Genomic DNA, 22,109 nt, shown 5'->3' on the forward strand with positions numbered 1-22,109 from the left:
GATATGAGCAACTCTTCTAACTCTAGAAAGAGCTTACTGTGTTGGTGCTGTGAGAATGAATGAAAGCAAGACAGAAAAAACCCACAGCACTTGTTGTCCACTGACCTGTTGCGCCAACTCTGAGTCTCAAGTTATTCCACATTAAAGCATATGGTAAAACCAGTTAGTTTGAAACGTATGTTATACTGTGGGACCACAGTGGCACAAGTTTCATCTTAACAAAGAGACCGTGACGTCCAAACTAACAAAGCACAATATATGAGATTTTCATAGACTCCATAGACTTCATAGACCCCTTTACTATTTGTAAACAATTTGGCTGAACATATTTTGGCAGCAAAATCACTAAGGAGTTGGGAAGGGAAGGGAAGTTTAAAAGACTAAATTTGACCTTTAAATCTCTAGTTATAGAGTGCCTTTACTACACAACAGTTGGGGACTCTCAGCTTCCTGTAGGATTACTTAAGAAAATGGAAGATATCAGAAAGTAAATGGATATTCAGTGAACAGATGCTTTTATCAGAGAAATCAAGAATTAAAATAATGTATCTAGGATAGCTAATCAGCATAGTAAATAGTTTGATAATATATAGCAGTTTTACCGTGGTTTTACTTTGTACATAAAATCTTCGTATGTTAATTGTACTTTAAAGTAAAGATCACCTGTAGCATGGTTATTCTTAACTCCAAACCCCTGGTTACTCTGTAACGCTAATGATTCTGTTGGAGTTCAGTGAAACTGGAGTCCATGGTGGAGTGTCAATTCTAAAATCCAACCACAAAACAACCAGACACTTTTATGTTGGGTACAATTTTAATTGAGAGTTTTAATAATGCTAACTAATTTGAATAAATCCATCTTGGCTTCTGTAGCCAAAATCTGTGCACATAATTATTATAGGGTAGGTTGTAAAGGGGTCCCTTTTAGAGTGCTGTTTTTTTTTTTTTTTAATAATGGTTTGTTTGGATTGCTAATTTCAATCTCTCATTGCCTAAACTGGTAACACTTTACTTTATAGGTCCGCAAATTTCATCACACTTAGGTAATAATTAGACCAAGTTTTTTTTTTATTTCTTTTAAATTACTCCTGAAATTTCCTGAGAATTTGCTGAAAATTAACACATAACTTCTGGACAGATTCTGTTTTGCAGTGCGCCTGTACTCACAGTGTCTATAACAATCAGGTAAGGCCAATTTAAAACCCCACTCTTGGTGAATATCACATCTGAAGTCTTCAGTTGTTTTATGTAAAACATTATTGGCCTAATAATAAAGGTTTATCATTTTACATGTGATCTCAATTCAGCATATCAACAAACTGGGTACTAAAGAACTTGGTGAAATAAAATAAAAAATAGCTAACTATCAACTGCTTATTGGGAAATTGAATTATTCACTCAACATTTCAAAGGTAATCATCAGAGGAAACAATGAAACTAACTTCTGTTTTCAGGAACTAAACAACTGTTAATCACCTGCTTCTCTGGAAATAGCAGAAACATCGGGACACTTCTAAAAACACTTTGTGGTGGGTTGTGATTTCATTCCAAAAGAAATATTTGCTAATCATCACCTTCTTACCTTGCAATTTGGAGAAAATAATTTACTTAATGTCTCCTGACTGAGGCAGCACCTAAAGAAGTGGAGTGTGAACTCAGTCTTAAATTAGATATTACATCAACACTAGGCTACGTTTGATTTTGAATTAAAGGTGGAGAAACCTAGTTTTAGAGTCCCTTGAATAGAGACTTTTGGACTTTTCAGAAACACTGGGGCTGCTGTTAAGTTTGTTCATTAGAAACAGTAATCAGTGAAGTAGACAATGAAATCCACATCTGTTTGCTGTTTGGGTACTTTAAATTACAAACCATCCCACCCTCATGAATAAAAGTCATCAGCCATGTTCAACTCAACAAAACAAATCACGACAGTCACTTCTGAGCCCCCATTGTTGCTTGCATGCACACAATGCAATCCTCAGGTTGTTGTGGGGGGTGGGGGTGACAGTGTTGTAAACAGATGTAAGCAGCACAGATGACAGGTACTAATCTCCATTTGGAGTGTTCAGAGAAATATGTTTGGGGAATCAAATCCTGTGGGTACATAAACAAGTGATTTTGTGACTTTAAATCAACAGCTTTGGGTTTTTAAGTAAACTCAATCTGCTTCCCTGCATTTTCCATTCAGAAGGTGTGTTTGCGTTACCTTTTTTGACCTTCATAACTTTCATCATTAGGTGGTTTTATGATGCAGTAACTTTTGCATCACATCCATAACCCGCTCTATTTGATACGTCAGAGGTACTCACTTCCCTATCCCGGAGTAAAAAGGAACAAGGAGGTCTATTGTGCAGCTGAGAGGCAGAATCCCTACATGCTGATTGAGCCACAGGCCGTAAAGCACACACAATCGATCTGACCACCATAAGATGATTGATGTATGTGCTGTAAATATGAGTTATCAGACCTGATTTCAGATGATCACACAGAGTCAAGCCAACATGCATTATAACAGCTGAGTGGTTTGCAGCATGAGGTCAGTGGATGAGGTCAGCTTCAGCAGACATGAGGTACTTGCCAACACAAAGGCTGCATGAATTCAGTGGGATTATTGCTCACATGAAAGGCAACAGGAACTCACATGTGACATTTGAGCTCTCTGTGATAATAACCTCTTTCAGTAGCTAGGCTGTAGTCCTGTAAAGCAGCAGTTCAAGGTCAGAGAACTACTCCTAACATTTCCAAGAAAAAAAAAGCTCCTGAGGACAATCCCTGCAGGGAAAGAGTACACTGATGATTATAATGAGCAGCTTTAGAGACTGAAGATGATCTATAGGCCGTAGAAAGTCTGATGTTTTGTTACAGTGTTTTTAGAAAATTCAGTTCATTCACTACAATCAATCTTTGATTCTTCTTGCAGTGAGAATGTTATCAATGAAATATGGCTGCTGTTTGGTTATGTCTCAGTTAACAGCCTTGTCCAATTCTTGTGATATGCTTCAACATTGAACAAAATCAGCCTTTAGATATGACATCCTGCCCGTGGGCTGTGAGCAACAAGAAACACTAACTGTTTGCATAATTTCCCCCATCCTTTTTTCAACAGCAATTACAGAAGTGAGACAAATGTCTCTTGACATGTGAAAGATGAAATCACTGAAATGGACAGGATTTGGTGTCTCATTAAGCATTTCAATGTACAGCATCATGTTTTGTGGGTAAATATAAAGAATATAAGATAATGTATATGAACTTCAAGCTTTGTCATGTATCATGGAATAAAAGAGATTTTTTTTCAAGCTTTTGTGGAAATGTAAAGCAGCATTAGGCCATAATGCCTAAACCCCCCTCAAACAAAGCCCACTACTGTGCTGCAGCTGTGTAAATCCATCACACACAGTACGCAGAAAATACCCCAACCTCTGCTAAAAAACTAATTTAAACTTTAATTTTAGAAATATCTAGAAATCAAAGCAACCCGGCTTACCTTCAAGAATGAGATGGAAGTCAGTCTATATGATGATGATGATGATGAAGACAATAACAGGAATGGAAGAGGTGATAATTTGAGATGTAAAAAAAGATGAATGTCCGACAGCAAATATCAGAAGTTATTCATTCCAGCACTCCTGAAGTGATGCCGATCTTTGGTACCAATGCTGGGGTTTTATTTTTTCAAATGTTTGACTTTGAAGACGGGAGAGGCTGAGTTCCTTTTCTTCTCCTTTCCTGTGCTCCCCAGCGAAGGAGGGAGATGTTGCTGAGCACTCTGGGTTGTGAGGAGGGGGGGAGTGGCACAAGTCTCTCTCCACAGCAGAAAACTTTCCAAGTCAATGTTTCTCTCCCATTTTTACAGCCAAGCTCTCCACGCTGATTAGCCCACTCCCACTCATCCAAATCACTCCAAATCCACCTGTGAAAGAACTGTTCACGACAGTTCCCAGAGGTAAATAAATACAATTTAAGCCTCATTGCCTCAAAAAAAGATCTTGACACAAAATGTGAAACAGAGATGTCACTGTAACAGTATTTGATTTGGGGATCAGTAAGAGTTCTCTGAAGGTGATGTTTATGCTTTTGATGCTGATCTACACTCACAGAGGTGTCAAATTTAAAGCCTTAGTCTAAGTTGACTCACCCTGTTAAAGTGAGTCAACTTCACAGATTTAAGGTGTAGAAAGGTCAGACAGGTCAGACAGGTCAGAGTCAAAGAGGATTCACAAAACTTTGGAGCTAATGGCTTTTTTTTTTTTTTTTTTTTTTTTTGTGGGGGGGGGTCACTTTGAAGGATTTTTCCGCATATATTAAGCTGTGGTTGTTTTATTCTCTGGTATAATATCTGGTATAATAATAATAATAATAGTTGTATTATTATTACTATTATTACACATTTTATATATAAATACTTTACATTTAAAACAAACCTCAAAGTGCTAGAAAAAGTGAACGAGATAAGAATTAAACATTGTGCACATTGCATTTAATATACATGTTTTGTCATCAAACCTTGTTTTTTTTATTAAACTTTATAGACTTTTATGACAAACAATACAAAAACGGACTCTTTACTCTGTGTGCTCAGAGTAGGGGATTTGTGTGTATCTATGGAGCATGGAAGAGAGTTGAGTAAGCCTGTTAAGCTAGACTTAGTGCTAAAGAGGTTAAAAGGTCAAGGGATGTGATTAAAAAACTGATGTGAAAACTGTCTGCCTACCAGGGCCTCTGACTGCAAGAGGAGCCAACATGAAGAGTGAATGCAGGTACAGGTCAACAAAGAGCTTCTCATCCCGGGTTAATCGACTCCATCTGTAAACAGCACAAAGGAAATATAAAACAATCAGGTTCAAGACGCTGAGAGGAATAATGGGAAAAACCTATGCTACAAACTGAGTTTATAGAGTCCAAGTTAATAAAGTCAATAGTGTGACATAACAAAAAAAAAACATTACCTCATCACTTTGCATTCTGGAAAAGTTGTCTTGAACAAAGAAAAGTAGAGTTAAAAAGATCTGCTCTCCTTCATTTGCTCCGAAAGAAACGCGCGCGTTGGTAAAAGTCACGTCCTCACAACAGTGGGTGAAAGTGCTCATGGGAAATTCTGTCTTTGTCCAGGAAAACAATAACTTTTGCACATAATCCTCACGGCCTGTAAAGTAACTTTCATTACATAGCATTGAAAAATTATCTAAAATTGAGGTTTTATAGACATGGTTACTTAAAAATAATTAGTTTCTCGTCTTAAGTTTGAGTCCAAATGCTTTTTGTAAAACAAACTGTGTTCTGCTTATATTTCAACAACAGACACATGCTGCACAGGCAGGCTGAGAAGGCACATCAGGAAAATTAGTAAGTAGGAAAGCCCATGATGTTTTGGGGCGGCCCTTTTGTAGACTTAAGACTTATTGCCAACAAGCATCAGATCACAGAGAGGTGGATTCTGTGAGCCTTTTCTAGTGCTACAGATAAATCTTGAATTTATCTATCAATTATTTCCCTCTGACCTAACACTGGAGCAGATTAGGATTGTATCATCCTGCAATCCATAAGTAAAGCAAGTGAACCAGACTAACAGGACCTAAGTAATTAGAAGCTCCGACCACTAAAACCTTCCCACAATTAAAATTATCTATTCAGTGAACTGAGCAAAATCTGTGACAAAAATATTCTTCCATTAACTCCGGCTCAAAATAAGGTTTGAGTAATTAAAATGAAATCCACTAAAACCGTCTTCGTTCTGAGAAATCAGTGGGGACAATGTTTCCCATTGAACACGGAGTCACCTGGTCTGGACTGAGAGTCTTGTGCAAACATGAAAAACATGAAAAACATGAAAGCTACACAGAGCAGGATGTCCAGAGGGGGAGACGCCCAGGTCCTGCAGGCGACTGTGAGCCATGTAGGGACGTCACATGAACGACATAGGTCTGAAGAAATGTGAGCTTGAGGCTTCAAGGGAGTTTTACCACTATTACTACAAACTGGAGCCACTTGCTGAATGAGAAACTTACTACTGAATACTTTTACTCAACTTGACCCACATCCACTCATTGTAACACTGATCTGAAAGACAGTCATGACTAATTGCTTATTGATTATATTAGTGGGAAAAAAGTTTGGAGAGCTGTCAATCCATGAATGGTTTCAAAATCAACACCCCTATCCTCTGACCTCTTCAGTTTTCATACAACCGTATTTATCACACAAAGTGATAAATACCCTTTCAGTATCTAACATATGCTTCATAGGTTTTCAAAAGGTGAAAAATTCATCCTTGGTTACTTCCTCCTTCTTTTATAGATATATATTCAAGGTTTATTTCACAAATATTCCATCCACTAAGCGCTCAAAGGACCGTAGTACAGTAAAACTGATAGTATAGAAAAGAATGTGGAGTGGGTTGGAATCAGAGAAGAAGAAGCCGTGGAGGATGTGTGGTGGTGGAGCAGGTCAGCGAGGTGGGGTGTGGGGTGTGTGTGTGTGTGTGTGTGCTTGTGTGTGTTCTTTTAATATTAATGATTGCAACTGATAACTAATGAAAATTCCAAATTCAGTATCTCAGAAAAATAGATTTTTTTTATTACTCTAGACCGATACAAATAAAAGAAGAAGAAATTTAGGCCAATTGAAAAGTATTAACATGATGAGTATGAGCATGTACAGCACTCAGTACCTAGTTCCTGAATTTCCCCTCGGGGATAAATAAAGTATTTTCTATTCTATTCTATTCTATTCTATTCTAGTTGGGGCTCCTTTTGTCTGAATTACTGCAGCAATGTGGCGTGGCATGGAGTCCATCATTCTCTGGCACTGCTCAGGTGTCGTGAGAGCCTAGGTTGCTCTTGTAGTGGCCTTCAGCTCTTCTGCATTGTCGGGTCTGGTGTATCCAGGGGAGGGCTGGCCATTGGGAAAATTCGGGACTGTCGAGACTATAACCAGTCCGCTCCTGACACTTTGATGTCAGGGGCGGACTGGTCATCTTGACATCAGCAGGTGCTGCCGGTCGGCCCAACGGCCAGGCCGAGTCAAAGTCCCGAGCTGTTTTTCAGTCCCAGTCCGCCACTGGGTGTATCGCATCTTCCTACTCCATGTATTTTCTATGAGGTTAAGGTCAGGTGACTTTGCAGGGATACCATGGTCCTTAGACCAGGCGCTGGTAGCTTTGGCACTGTGTGCAGGTGCCAAGTCCTGTTAGAAAATGAAATCTGCATTCATATAAAGTTGGTCAGCAGCAGGAAGCACCAAGGGCTCTTAGACTTCCTGGTAGACTGCTGCGTTGACCTTGGACCTTAGAAAACACCCAACACCAGCTGAGGACATGTCACCCCAAACCTTCACTGGTTGTGGAAACTTAACACTCGACTTCAAGCAACATGGGTTCTGTGCCTTTCATCAGAGACTATAACCTTGGACCACTCAGCAGCAGTCCAGTCCTTTTTAGCTGCGTTTCCACCAAGCAGTACGGGTCGGTTCAGTACGGTTTGGGACGGTTTGGGACAGTTAAGTCTCATCCCGTTTGCGTTTCCACAGCAAACTGTGCCCTCTCGTGGTGGGTGGCGTGTAAGCCGGATGCCAGAAGCCACAGCTGGTAAACAATAGCGCGACGCCGTAGCAGCTTACCCCGCTATTAAATCCAACAAAGAAGAAAACGCGACACTGTAAACAAAGAGTACGGATGGAAGACATGCAGCATTTCGTCCTCTCTGTGATTTTCATGTAACTCTTTGATACAAAGTGCAATCAAGCTTCGTTTCAGAGAAGTCTGTGAGCCGCCAGGAGAAATGCAGCCGCTGTCGGGGTAAGTGAGGATTCTTTTGACCAATCAACCGTCTGCAGTGTGTTGCTCCACCTCCCGAGAGCGGATCGGTTCAGTCTGGCACCCATACGAAAGGGTCCCAAAAAAGTGGGACGGCTCGTCTCGGTTTTTAGGGATCCATCCCGGGATGAGTCAGTGGAAACGCCGCTAAAAGGGCACCGTACCGAGACGAATCGACCCGGACTGCTTGGTGGAAACGCGGCTTTTGTCTTCAGCCCAGGTGAGACGCTTCTGATGCTGTCTCTTGTTCAAGAGTGGCTTGACACGAGGAATGTGACAGCTGAAACTCATGTCTTGCACACGTCTGTGCCTGGTGGTTCTTGAAGCACTGACTCCAGCTGCAGTCCAGTCTTTATGAATCTCTCCCACATCTTTGAATGGGTTTTGTTTCACAATCCTCTCCAGGGTGTGGTTATCCCTATTGCTTGTACATTTTTTTCTATTACATCTGTTCCTTCCCTTCGCCTGTCCACTATGCGCTTGGACACAGAGCTCTGTGAACAGCCAGCTTCTTTAGCAATGACCTTTTTGTCTTGCCATCCTTGTGCAAGGTGTCAGTGGTCATCTTTTGGACAACTGTCAGGTCAGCAGTCTTCCCCATGATGATGTAGCCTATAGAACTAGACTGAGAGACCATTTAAAGGCCTTTGCAGTTAAATTAGTGGATTAGAGTGTAGCACCAGGTGTCTTCAATCTTGAACATTTCCACAATATTCTAATTTTCATAAGTTGCCGGTTATAATCACCAATATTAAAAGAAATAAACATTTGAAATATGTCAGTGTGCTTCTTCAGTGTCACAAGATTTATTTCCATCCAGAGGTGCATTAATTTTTCACCAAGATCTGGTAGAGTCAGACGGCTGCACAAAGCCTTCTCCAGCACATCCCAAAGATTCTCAATGAGGTTAAGGTCTGGACTCTGTGGGGCCAATCCATGTCTGAAAATGATGTCATGCTCCCTGAACCACTTTTTCACATTTTGAGCCAAATGAATCCTGGTATTGTCATCTTGGAAAAAGTCTGTGCCATTAGGGGAGAAGAACTCCACTGATGGAATAACCTGGTCATTCAGTATATTCAGGTAGTCAGCTGACCTCATTCTTTGAGCACAGACTGTTGCTGAACCTAGACCTGACCAACTGCAGCAACCCCAGATCATAGACTGCCCCCACAGGCTTGGACAGTAGACACTAGGCATGATAGGTGATCACTTCATCTGCCTCTCTTCTTATCCTCTTATCAGTTCCATCACTCTGGAACAGGGTCAATCTGGGCCAGTGGCGGCTGCTGGTCAGTCAAGGAGGGGAAGCTCATTTTTTCCGGCCTACATTATAAATTTGTTTATTTATTTAAATGTAAATTCTACCCTCCGTTCCTTTACAAGAAAAAGATCTGTGACCCTGTCGTACCAACTAGGTGTTTTTTCCAGGGATTTTACCAGTGTTCTCTCAATGGCCAGCAGAGCTAGACTGCTTAAACTGCCTTGGCCCATTGTGTTGTGGGTGTAAGACTTGAGCTGTTTTAAAGAGGAGAAGCTCCTCTCTACACCTGCAGGCTGTAAGTGTGAGTGACAGGAGGAGAAGCTCCACGGCTGTAGCTGTAGCTGCTTATTGGTGAAAAGAGAGAGAATCTTTAAACACAACGCTCGTTGTTTTTAAGGAAGGTAAACTCACTGGGGATTGATAAAGCCTCCGGATCAATCCAAAACAACTCAGAAGACGCTCTGGTGGAGGGTTATACTTCAACATCTCTGACTGGCTCATGTCACTGTCAATCAAAAAGGGATTTGGTCTCAGACAGATCATCCAATCATCATGCAGAAGCCCAGCGTCCAGGCCAGCCCACTGCCTCATAGACCCCCAGAGACGCTGAGCGTCCGACTGTGTTAAAGCGCTGAGACGCTGCAGGGATGAATGAGAAGGAGGTTGAGCCAGTTACCTGTGATAGGAGCTGATTCTGAACAAAAGATGAAGGAATTCTAGCACATATTTTGTCAATAAAATGTACACACAGCAGTACAAAACAGGCAACCTCATATTCAGAGTCATTGTTGAGCACTGTGAAATCTATTCATACAAAATATAACCAACACCTCACTCATAGTCTAAAAAACTAGACACTGAGCCAGTTGTTCAGAGGCTTTGAAGTCAAGGCTAATAAGTCTTGTTGTACCTCCAGGAGAACTTAAAAGCAAAGACAGTGCAGACTCCTCGTTCCCTTACTCATACCTTTTCAGGGTTAACAATGGTTATCTATGGTTCAATGCACCTCATTAACTCTGGCCTATCCATGCATACTTTGATCATATGAGTTATTCTGCACCCATGACCCAGTCCTGTATGTGTTGAGGAGAACTTGTAGGTGTCTACAGCTGAGTCTTGGATTTATTTTCTTCTTGTTCACACGTTTCACTCATTGTCTGTTTCTCTCTGAGCCACAGATCCTGCTCTGATTTACAGAACAGATTACAGGAAGCTGAGCAAAAGAAAGGAAGAGCTGTTCATGAGCTGCAGACACCAGATCATCACGCTCTTTTGTCTACCTCCCACATGTAGTCACATGCTGCTGCACACAAGACACATCAACACACACATACACTCACACACACACACACACACACACACACACACACACACACACACACACACACACACACACACACACACACAGAGCTGCCTGCTCTCTGTCTGTAGCTGTCTCTGTGTCTGCACACCGTGGCTTGCTACCACTCTGTTGTTTAATAACTAACTTGTACCCAGTAATGATGTTTATTTGAGGTCTGACACAACAACACAAGGCAGACTGAGGAATCCACAGAATAAATCATGTATTTCACTACTACTACTACTACTACTACTACTACAACTACTACTACTACTACTACTACTACTACTACTACGTATTAGCAAGAATGCAGGGTGCCCTGAAGATGAGATCTGCAGTTCTCCAGCAGACTGTGAAGACTGGGCCTGGTTTTCACAAACAATGTGCCTTTTTTACCCCTCCGACAAATGAACAATTTTTACGTTCAGACCGTTCAAACTGACAAATGACCTTTGTTTCCGATTCATTCCTGTCCCAGAAGCACACTCTTAACATTCAGAAGCCAGTATCACTTTTTCTATTCAACTCTATGAACTGCTATAGCAATCAATGCCACTCTTCACCAACACTGAAAAAATAGTTTAAATGAGTTTAAACTCAAAACTCATGAGACTCAAGCTTTGCTTGAAAATGCTATGATCAATACATTTATTAACTGACAACAGAGATCACACCCATCTCAAGGCCAGGTAGAGGACACGGTTTCTTACCTTGGATTTGTTTGTGATGATTCATATTGTATACAAACAACCTTTGGTAATGTGTTGTAGCACTTATTTGATTTTTGGCACAAAACCCCCAACAAAGGAAAATGTTAACCTGTTAAAAACAAATGATTGGGGATTTTAACAAACTAGAAAAGCACTTTCTGAGGAAATTGCACTGAGTGCAGAATGCTGAAGCAGCTTGCGCTGAACTGCTAATGCAGAATGCTGAAGATGGACAAACTATCAGATGAGCTATTTTTTGGGTGGAGGAACGCACAACAGCCACCTTTATGGAGATAAAAGTGAGTACTTTTTAAAATACATGAACCCATCATTGGATACAAAGCTGACAGATGACAGAACATTGCTGTGTTGTGGTTGGTCAGTACTCGTCATTGATGATGTTCTGCCAAATTACAGGCCCTTTCCAGAATGCATCTGATGTCTTATGCCATGATAGAGCCATTGAACTATCACAGACTGTAGTAGATGGGCAAAGCCAACACTTGAAGAACAGTCCAAAGAGTCAGACGTGGATTCAGAGCAGAGCAAGAATAAGATAAAATTGACAAGAGAAAAGGGAAAATACATGGGCACTCATCCAGAGCCATCTGTAAAGCCCAAGAAACCCTCAACCAGTGAGTTTCTTGAGCACTTGGAGAAGAGGCCGATGAGCAAACAGTTTGAAGGGATCCAGCAAAGTCCAACTCTTCCTACAGCGACAGAGGAAACACTGGAGATGCTGGCAGCTAAAGAGCTGGAGGTGTCTTTGTCCACCAGACAAGCAGACGTGACTCCAGCACCTGAGGAGCCAAAGCTTGTGTCTCCATCTGAGACACCACAGGTACCTGTGGCAGCAGAACAGCCACAGCGTCAACAGGAGGCACCCGTCATACGGGTCCTTCGAGCCTGTCGCACCACCACAGCAGGTTCCCAACACCGAGGGTCAGAGTCCAGAACAGGCTTTCTACCACCAGACTGGAGTCAAGATGGTCAAGGTGTCCGTACCCTCCAGCTGGAGAAGGAGGAAGAACTTATTCAAGCTGTGGTGAGGAGTCTGCAGGACCAGATCCAGGCAGCCAGAGCCATGGGTTCAGAGGCTGATACAGCTGGCAAGACCCAAACCTCAAGACTCAGACAGGAGCTGACTGAAGTGGAGCTGAACTATGAAGAGGTTCTCCATAGAGTCACTGAGGTTTAGAAAGATCTGGAAGAGGAGAAGAAGCTCAGAAAAGAAGCTGAGTCTACCCTGGACCAACAGAGACGAGAGAACTCCAGACTTGTGTCTGCTCTGGCCCAGGTACAGGAAGACCTGAGGAGGGAAACCTGCAGAGGCAGGAGGAAAGTCTGGTTTGCTGCAGACCATCAGAGATCATCGAGAGGTCCTGAAACACCTGGACACAGTCAAAGAGGACATGATGAGGAGAATGGAGCGCCTCAAAGAGCAGGTGGAGGAGATAAGGGACAAACCCAAAAAACCCTCTCGGTGGAGAGAAGATTCAGAAAATAGACCACTCTACACCTTCATACCAAAACAACACAATTACAACACCACAGTGACCCCATTACTTTCTGAAACTCCTATCTGTACGGAGTTTGTATGTTGTCCCTGTACTTAGGAGGGTTTTCTCCAGTGACTCTGATTTCCTCCCACACTCCAAGAACATTTGTGCCATTTGCCATTTTTTTCTAACTCAGCAGTTCATAAGTTTTTTCGATTGTCCAATCGGAGATGCTGCTCAGGTCATGTGACTGACGGGCCCCCTGTAGCTGCTGAAAAGGAAACTCACAGCCAGCGTCGTATCGAATTTGGCTGCGTCCGAGGATTGGCTTCATTTCACGGTTTCAGGAAGAGATGGGTGAAGTCGCAGAGGCTACGTCCATGTTTTACACAGTCTATGATAGAAACAAACACAATCTGTGGAGAAAGAACAGAATAGGATACAAGTTACTGTCAATTGTACAAGATAACACAGTTTAACAACAAAAAATAAAATTTGAAACTGTCGTGCATGTCCCTAAGTAAGTATTTACTTAAAAAATGTTAATAGAGATAATGCTTATAAATTGAAGACAAAGAACCCTGAAATGTGTTTTATTTTACAAACATAGGGCAAACATGCAAAGCCCGTTTACATGTAGCATGGAGCTTGGACAGGTCGTACAGGGGGAGAGGGGTGGTACAACCCTCCCACTTGAGAAAAGTCTGATTGGGCCTTTGGATCGCTGGCAGTAAGAAGCTGATTGAGAAGTCCAGAAGGAGGGCCTGGTGGAATAAAGTTAACAGACTTATAACCAAAGGTTAGGAACTTGTTGAACTGATTCTTTCTGTTGAAATATCACATGGAGGATGGGTAAACAGATGAAACATGAGCACAACTACTCACATTTCTCCAGTGTTTGCAGAATAGTTTATGTAATAGACTCTACAACGTGAGCTGAGAGTGAGCGTTGGGTCTCTGCTCCCCCTCCTCCCTCACTGTACTGAGAAGCACCTGACTCCCTCCAGCATAATGCACGTTGTGATTATTACTGCGCACTAAGTCTGCAAAGAATGCTAATGATATTTAAGCCAAATCAAGCCTTCATAAAACACAGAGGGTTTTTTTCTCATGGCTTTGAACTACTCAGAACTATGCATACATTTACAGGGGAAGAAGTGGAAGTAGAGAAGACTCACACACTTCCACCCTCACACACTCACATACTTAGGGGAGTTAACTGCAGACAGAGACACTATGAGGAATGCGTCTTGAAGTCTGAGCACGAGTGAGGGTCTTTAAATCCCTTCATCACCTTTTTCCCAGCACGTGAAGGAGGTGCAGCCCCTCATGATGCAGACAACGTGCTACAGAGGTAATCAGGGGGATTTTCTTAATCCCATACAGTCAGGGGTTAACCGTGATGTCAGCATAATCCCACCCCCCTGCCCCTCTGTCCTAGTGCTACCTCTGTGCCACATATGTAAAGAGATCCTCAAAGAAATCAAAAAGCAAATCTGATTTGGTATGGGCTACAGCACCGTCTGGTGTAAAGAGGGAAAGAAAACCCGAATGAACTCCTGACCCAGTTTGGAAAACCTAATAAGATGGGTTTATGAGGAGAGCAGGCTATTCACGCTTTCCCAACATTACTGTAACAAAAATCTTAATCCAGACTGGAGTGTGTGAGATTTATTTTAGCCAACATAAACCGGGAAATAGGTGTAGTGTAACTTTTAGAAAATCTGCTTATTACAGTTTGTGTTGCTATTGTTTTTGTAAAAGCCTCTCAGGTCTTACTGTTCGTCACTCACACAAAGTAGACTTTAATACTCCAAAGATTCAAGTTCAGGTTTACATCTGTGTGTGTTTCCAACCAGGTGACTGTGTCAGTGTGTCCATGACAAAGGATACAGGGGGAGTAGGAGCAGTAATTAAATCCAGAAAATCCAGTAATAATATTTAAAAAATATATTTTTTAATGTAAATTTATTTTGTTTTAAAAAGTAAAGAAAAAAAGGTCTTGCAGATATATTAAATATTTTGCTTAAGGGTAACCTAGCAAAAAAAAAAAAAACATAACGAAATATTTCATAGAATAGAATAGAATAGAATAGAATAGAAAATACTTTGTTTATCCCCGAGGGGAAATTCAGGAGTCACCGCAGCGTTTAAGAAAACAAAAGTAAGAAAGAGTATAGAAAGTGCAAAAAAGTCCATAAGAAATTATATGACGACATCCCGTCCACCACTCGTCCACCACTCTCCAGCCCAGCCAGTCTCCACCTCCACAGGGTCCAGGACTGAGCCTCCCCAGCAGTCTGTTCAGTCCCTGTCTCCTGGATCCTGTCTGCTCACAGCAGGGGAAGCTCCTCTAATGTGGCGCCGGCGTCCGATGTCAGCTCCGTCAGCCACGTCCGTGAACAGCACGATGCCGCTGGGTTAGCACAGCTAGCTCGTCCATCCCCCGGGGCTAGATCCCACGTTCCCAACAACGATGGATGGAGGGACAGGTCCACGTCGTCACCTCCCAGCTCACATCCGAGAACCAGCACGTCGGCCTCACCTCCTCCTCCTCAGCTCGAGGGAAATCTTCAAGCCCTACACCAGTTAGCATTGACATGCTACAGGCTGCTAACAGCTAATTTTGCATGTAAACAATGCAGCCATGGTTACAAGTAGGATCTCCAGACAAACACAGGAGAAAAGTAGTAAAAAATACCGCTGAAGCCACAAAAAGTTTGGTGTCCGTGACCGACAATGAACCACACAAAGTAATGATCCACTCCAAGTACAAAGATGACGAAAAAGAGACAAAAAAATTACAAGAAACGGACAAAGACGAGAGAGCTGCTGCAACAGGCAGCTACTTGGGTAGCGCCTAGCAACGGAAAATGATTCATGATTTATTCCATTACAAAAAAAATTACTACAAATATAAACTTTCTTCACTCACTGAACATAAAATGTGGGAAAATTTCATATTTCACATAGTTCGTTTATGGCCATAGACTGTTAATGATATTAGTATTTCCTTTGCTAACCAAAATGAATTCTGATAGTGAAAGTCTCTGATCATACGCAAGTTAAACTTCAGAGGCTCAAAGTTAACGTTTTTTAACTAGAGCATTTTGGACCGCAGCTAACTGTGATATACTATCATCAAAGTACAAAAACTTGAACATATAAGGCCATTAAACCAACAAAGTGACATGACGATCAACGCAGCTAGGAGCTAACGTTAGGCTAACTTTAGCTAACGTTAGTGGAAATTCCAAACTGTCCGTTAGACAGCAGTGGTGGCTCTGGTGAAATGTACAGACCACTTTATATTTCTATGTGACATGTTTCTGCCACAAATACGACGTTAGCTTACCTTAAAAAAGATATGGACATCTCTGTTAATTTTACCCTCGTTTAGTTGGTGTGGTCTTTATCCAGACAAGATACTTTTCACCGTCGAAGTGGCTGAAGAAAGGGTAAAAACACACCAAGTTGCTCAGCCTTTCAGGATACCTTCCTGTCGGGGGGTTTAATACACAAAGGTGTAAGGGGAGAATAGAGTAAAACATCTTCAAAGCTATTCCTGCTTCCTAGTCTGTCATTTGTCTGAGGACCGTTTGATTAGTAAAAAAAAAAAAAAAAAAAAAAGGAAGAAGAACAAAGAAAGACAGACTGTTAGCTATTTACATGTGAGTGCTCGGACTAGAGCTTGGACTTGATCATTCCTGTAACGAAAAATATCACAGAGAGTAGAGTGGCAAACAGAGAACTCAATAGCTCTTAAAGCTGACGTCTTTTAACAAATGTATTTATCTTATTGTGAAAATGAGCTTCTTCAGCATCCAGAGTTCATAAAACACATTAGAGGACACATGACTAGTTAAAAATTTTCTGAAAATGTTGTTTTCAGGTCATAATAGTCTTAAAACATTGTGAAAAACAATCCTGTTAAAATCCAGATTCTCATCCTGCCATTAAAAACCCTGACGTATTTTCACAATATCGCCCCCTGATGGAGGAAATTTTCCTTGGTCAGAAGCAGAGTTTGCTGATGTTTACGCAGCACGTAACTAGGGCTGCACGATTATCGCAATCGCAATCGCAATGTCAGCACATGCAATTCAGATTTTTCTCCATGATAACCAAGCAAATCTGTAGACTCATCATGACACAACCTTTTTTATTAAATCGCAAGCACAATCGCAATCGCAATATTGTCCACCTAATCGCAAATCGCACCTTTTCCCCAAATCGTGCAGCTCTACACATAAAACTGCAGAAATCTGACCACTGATCATCTGGAATCAAGAGACAGGTGAGGGACAGGTGAGGTTTGAATTCAAAAGTATGTGATGATGGCACCAGTTTGTTAAGCACACTTAGGGCGCATCTCAAAGTAATACACTGTAGTCTCCTCTCTCCTAACCAGCACTGGAAGTACTTTCTGAGCCGCCACATTGCATGGTGTCTCCAAGCGTTAATTGTGCATGGAGGAAAGAGGAGACTGATAACTTAAACAGGTCATGTAGCTGGGGATTAGAGGAAACGTGTGTGATGTGAGTTTGAAGCACAAAATATTGAACACAAAGGTAAAAAAATCAATATAACAGAGAATCAATACCAAGTTTTTATACCTGTTTAGGTCAGATTCATCATCCAATGAAATAATTCATATAGTTCAATAAAAAGATGGAACACAAGTATTCATGTTCAGTTATTTCTCTCATTCATTTTCTTGTTTTTTTTTCTTCTGAGAGCTGATAAATAACAAGTATCCAGTGATCCTGAGACACCATTGACCAGGTCAGGGGTTCCTAAACTTTCCTATGCCATGGCCACCCAAACAGCATTTGCTTCTGGCTGGGGACCCCCTTTGGATACTGACAATGTTTCAAAATATGTAAAGAAATGTCAATTTTAAGAATGTATTTTCTAACTTTTATTCACTTTTCAATAACTATTAAATTTGTTTAGAGTAAGTTGGTTGTTGCTAAAGGAAGAAGGCATTTCAGGTCTCTGTCAGCCAGGGTGGGATACTCCTTTCTTACATGTAGCCAGTAGTTAGACAGGGGAAGAGCCTCAAAGTTCAGTTTAGTTTTTTTAAATTGCTTTATAACAGGCAAAAACCACCAGGTCAACAGGGATAAAGACATCATCATGCCGTGGTTGCAGCTGTCACACAAGGTGTGGTTAGGTTCTATCTGAAACTTGAGAATCCAACAATTATGGTACTTTACTTGTATGTTCAGGACAAATGGTGATAAAAAAAATAAAAATAAAATAGAATAAAAAATTATGATATTTTACCCTCCCCTCCAATCTTCTGAGCCCCCCTGGTGCCCCCTGGCCACCCTCACTCTGAAAACCACTGGACTAGGTTATATATCATTAAGTTTCAAAGTTCTTGATCAGATACAAACTAACTCTTCATGTGAAAGTGTTAAACAGTTAAAAACAAATTTAAAGAACTATTACTATTAATAATTTATGAGTTATTGCGACACACACGTGCAACACACAAACAGCTGTTAGAGCTGGCTGACAGATGATCCCGCAGTGATCAGCTGACACTTTGGAGGAAAGAACGTCTCATTTCTCTTAAAACAAACCTCGGGGGCGCAGTTGGCCTTGTGGTCTAGGTCACACCCTCGAGCTGGTGGCCCAGCTGTGGCCAGTTTCCGGCCTGTCATTCCCCACTCCTGCCCTGTTTTAAATTCGTTTTAATCACACTGCACGCTGGCATGATTTATTTCGTAAGTGGAATCACATCACAATTATTCAGATGGACAGACAGAAGTAACCCAGTAACCTTTAACCATCAAAAATATACAATCGGTGTATTCCTGCAAAAGCCCTGCAAGAGTTGCTTTTGTATATTGTTTACAGCTCTGTTCTAATTGGTTATCGACACACCTACCTGTGTAGCTTCTGTGTTTTGTGGACTTATGATGGTTTAAGATTTGTCGCTGGGGATGACCTAAATTAGGTTTACAGCAGGTACCTGTTTTCCTCTCATGGTTAGGCCCCTTGAAGCATCTCTTGACAGCCTTCACAGGCTGATAGCAGTTTGTCTTTTTCCAGAGGTTGGTAATGGTGCCAAGTTTGCAGATATCCCCTTCAGAATCTCCTGAGACATCACAAACTGTAAGACAGACGGACGACTCAAACAAGTTACACTTCCAGACACACCTGTAGCCGGTTGCATGAGTAAAAATCACACACATATACACACACACAATCACTGTAATAACAAGTCATCATCAAAATGTTCCCTTATCATCTAACATTTCCCAAACACTGGATCAGTTTCTTCATCTTATTTATTAACAGAATTTTATTAACATTTAATATGCAGGAATGAGACCTTCTGTGAATACATGGCACAATCATATTATGTACATTCTTTAAGGAGACAGTGCACAAACGTGATGGTGGGGGGAGGGAGGGGGGATACAGGAATCTTAAAATGACTCTTCAGTGGGCTCTGAGTGATGCGAGCCGAGTGAGAAACTTTGACTTTTTAAGTTAAAAACGTTTTTCATTTTTTAAAAAGAAATGTGGCTGTTACCAAGAAACAAAAAGTCATTCTACGTTTCTGTCGCACATTGATTTCTATTTACAAACTAGGGATGGGGAATTCACACAAACCAGAGGGTTAATCTACCACAGTGCTAGGCTGGAGCCTTTTTTTAACTCTGTAACTGTAACACTATACATAAATCCCATGTAACACGACAATTACATGTGCAGCTGATCACCTCACTTAATTTGAAAGAAACTAAATGAGAGCAAACCTGTGTTTGTTCTTCTCTTTATTTAGCTTATAATGCTTTTAAAGCTCATTGCACATTTTTCCCCCACAGACCTTTGTGTCTCGGTATGAGTGTGTGTGTTAGCAGGTGAGATTAGTGCAGTCTCTGTGTGGCAGCTCTTCTTTCAGTGATCCTTCTACAAACTTCAGTGTCCGGTTAGGTAGTCCTGGGTGGAGTCTGAGGCGAAAGAGTCGGCGTCTTCGTTGTCTGAGTCCTCGCTGCTGTCATCAGCGGCAGGCTCTCCGGACAGAGCGATGCGGGCGTAGTCGTCTGTGTCGATGGACTTGCAGAAGTGAATGGCGTATTTGAGTTTCTCCTCCAGCACCTGTTTACAGGAGTACCTGGGCAGCTTCAGCAGGAAGAAACAGGTGTAGGACTCTGGCAGGAAGTGGTCAGGGGGGTTGTATTTATCCAACACCTGCAAACAAAAGGGATGAGGTGAGAGGTTTTCAAAGTATGACATGCACCTCCTCTTGGGGTACCAGAGGACTTCAGGAGGAGACTATGTGAAAAAAAAAACTGTATCCAGTCACTTCAGAGAGAAAGAGAGCAGTAACAGATGCAGCCTCTAGATTTTCAAAACTAAATCCAGAGCTCTTCGGAGGTTCATTTCCTTTTCTCACCTGCACTACAAAGTCCCGCCCCCTGAAGTCAGCGATGGTGCGCGGCAGCCGTGTGCGACCCCAAACAAACCTCAGGAACAAAGACCTCTCTGTGTTGGAGAAAGACTCCATCACTTCCCAGAACCACTGGATCAGAGAGGACGTTGGCTCCACTCCTTTATAAGTGGCGACAGATTTGAGCAGGTGGAGAGGGATGTCTGGGCTTCCACACACCTGAGAAGGGGACATGTTTAGAGTCAGACCAGCACGCAGGAAGAAAAATATGACAGAAGAAGAGTCTGCTTTCACTGACCATGGTCTCCAGCTCGTATCCAGTGAACAGGGACAGTAAGGGGACAGGAACCACTCGAGCCATTCCTTCTCGCACAGCAGCTACCTGCTCGTCAAACTCATGGAGCCTGCAGATGGGAGGAAGGGACACGGACAGAAAGGTGAAGAGAGACATCAAAGAAGCCTTAAAGTCCTTATTGACTCTAATAATGTGGTGTGAGACCTCATAAACCGTCTGTTTCAGAGCTGACACCCTGCATGTTGAAGAGGATGGAGAACTGAGAAAAGTTTTAATACCTGACCCCAGCAACCTGCCGATTATAACAGCTTATAAAACCCAGCTTCAAACAAAAGCAGATCTAATCCAAGTGGCTGTGCTTAATGATTAATACTGTTTCACATTATTCCTATAGCCTGAAAACATGACCACCCACACCTTTCATACCCTGACTTGAGGGACAAAATACGGGACAAAATACACTTAGTAATGCACTGAAGAGCATCAACTTTCTTATCTTGTTTAATTTCATAACAGGAATATTTTAACATTGTTGATTATTTAGATACTCTGGTTTCATCTGATTAAAAAAAATCACAATAAGCTGCTATTATTTATGTATTAACGAGGCAAGGCATTCAGACACATTATGTATGTGATCCACCATTTCATGCAGAGTAGAAGTGAAGTCACAACAAGCCGATAGGAGAGGACAAACGGCATTGTGTGGATGTTTTCAGGTTTCAGAAGAGTACTACATAATGCACATTAGAAAACACTCAATTAAGGTTACTACAATTAATGAAAACTAACAAAATAACAAAAAAGAGAGGCAAAAAAATTGTTCACTGAAATAAATCTGCCTAATACATGAACTCTGTATTTTGTTTTTTTAACCATCCTGCTGGTGGCCAGACAGGATAACACAGTCACACATTTTGATGTTGTTCATCTGTCCTCAGGGAATACATTTTTAAAAATGGTATAAAATTTTGAGATTTACAGAGTTTATATTTTTTAATTTTCTGACATCTTTGAATCTCCCACCTGACCAGTATCCCAATATAGCAAAAAAAAAGCTTGACATTAATACTGATGCTAATAGAAAAAAAAGAAATAATTGGCTAAAAATGGGCATTTTCAATAAACACACTTTGAAACTTATTCACAAAACTAATTAAACTCAACTAATTAAATTCAAAGATAAAGCAAAAAAAGGCCTTCAAGTTTTAACACAACAAACCTTGGCAGAGAAAGAGAAGTTGTTGTGGGAGCCATAACTGAATAAATTTACAGATTTTTTTGTGATGTTAATTTCTTGTTTGTTTCTGATTCAGCCCATTTTGGAATGTGTTGATTGGCTGGTCATATGATAGGAGCAGAGATATCTTATTCATGCAACTATAGAGGGATTATCAGTCTACATCATCATAAAGATGTGCACACATCTTGACTGCAGAAGCTGCGTTTAGCTCCAGTCATTCAGATGAGTTAGCGGTTTTTAAACACTGAATTCAACCTGTTGTCAGCATAAAAATGTACGGTTGTTCTGTGGTCAGTTTTTAGAAACGATACTATACAACAGAGGCAAGGTCTATCAAGTTTTGACCGTCACAGAGCAACCGGTGTTTTGGAGTTTATAGCGACCATGCTAACTGGTGACTCTCAGCCCACAGTATCAGTGATTAACGGCCGAGGGGCACCAGTTAACAGGGTCACACTTTACACTGATACACCAGCAACGTCTGCGGCTAAATAATTAACTCTGGACGTAGTTTTCTGGTTCTTTTGTTATG

The 22,109-nt window shown here is 41.4% G+C and overlaps 2 protein-coding genes and 1 long non-coding RNA gene across 9 annotated transcripts in view; all 3 read right to left on the reverse strand.

Moving 5' to 3' along the window:
- Positions 1-3,886, reverse strand: part of oca2 (oculocutaneous albinism II) — a 92,863-nt gene extending 88,977 nt beyond the window's left edge. The window contains exon 1 of the mRNA XM_074668388.1: positions 3,488-3,886. The gene's annotated coding sequence lies outside the window, so the exon portion shown is untranslated. The remainder of the gene's footprint in view (positions 1-3,487) is intronic.
- A 900-nt stretch (positions 3,887-4,786) lies between these two features.
- On the reverse strand, positions 4,787-16,119 carry LOC141789090 (uncharacterized). The gene is made up of 3 exons (XR_012598181.1): positions 15,984-16,119; positions 12,917-13,044; positions 4,787-4,806 (listed from the first exon to the last, which is right to left on the reverse strand). It is a non-coding gene; the product is annotated as an uncharacterized LOC141789090 (long non-coding RNA).
- A 2,793-nt stretch (positions 16,120-18,912) lies between these two features.
- The window catches only part of herc2 (HECT and RLD domain containing E3 ubiquitin protein ligase 2), a 71,822-nt gene continuing 68,625 nt past the window's right edge, over positions 18,913-22,109 (reverse strand). For all 7 annotated transcript variants that reach the window (XM_074668779.1, XM_074668780.1, XM_074668775.1 and 4 more), the window contains exons 89-91: positions 20,338-20,443; positions 20,046-20,258; positions 18,913-19,840 (exon numbers count right to left, since the gene is read on the reverse strand). In XM_074668779.1, the coding sequence (XP_074524880.1) occupies positions 19,568-19,840; positions 20,046-20,258; positions 20,338-20,443 (592 nt within the window). In that variant the 3' untranslated portion in view covers positions 18,913-19,567. The remainder of the gene's footprint in view (positions 19,841-20,045; positions 20,259-20,337; positions 20,444-22,109) is intronic.

This window comes from Halichoeres trimaculatus, unplaced genomic scaffold, assembly GCF_033239565.1.
Source record: "Halichoeres trimaculatus isolate MK-OKI-2021-1 unplaced genomic scaffold, fHalTri1.1 fHalTri1_scaffold_4, whole genome shotgun sequence".
Classification (NCBI taxonomy): Eukaryota; Metazoa; Chordata; class Actinopteri; order Labriformes; family Labridae; genus Halichoeres; species Halichoeres trimaculatus.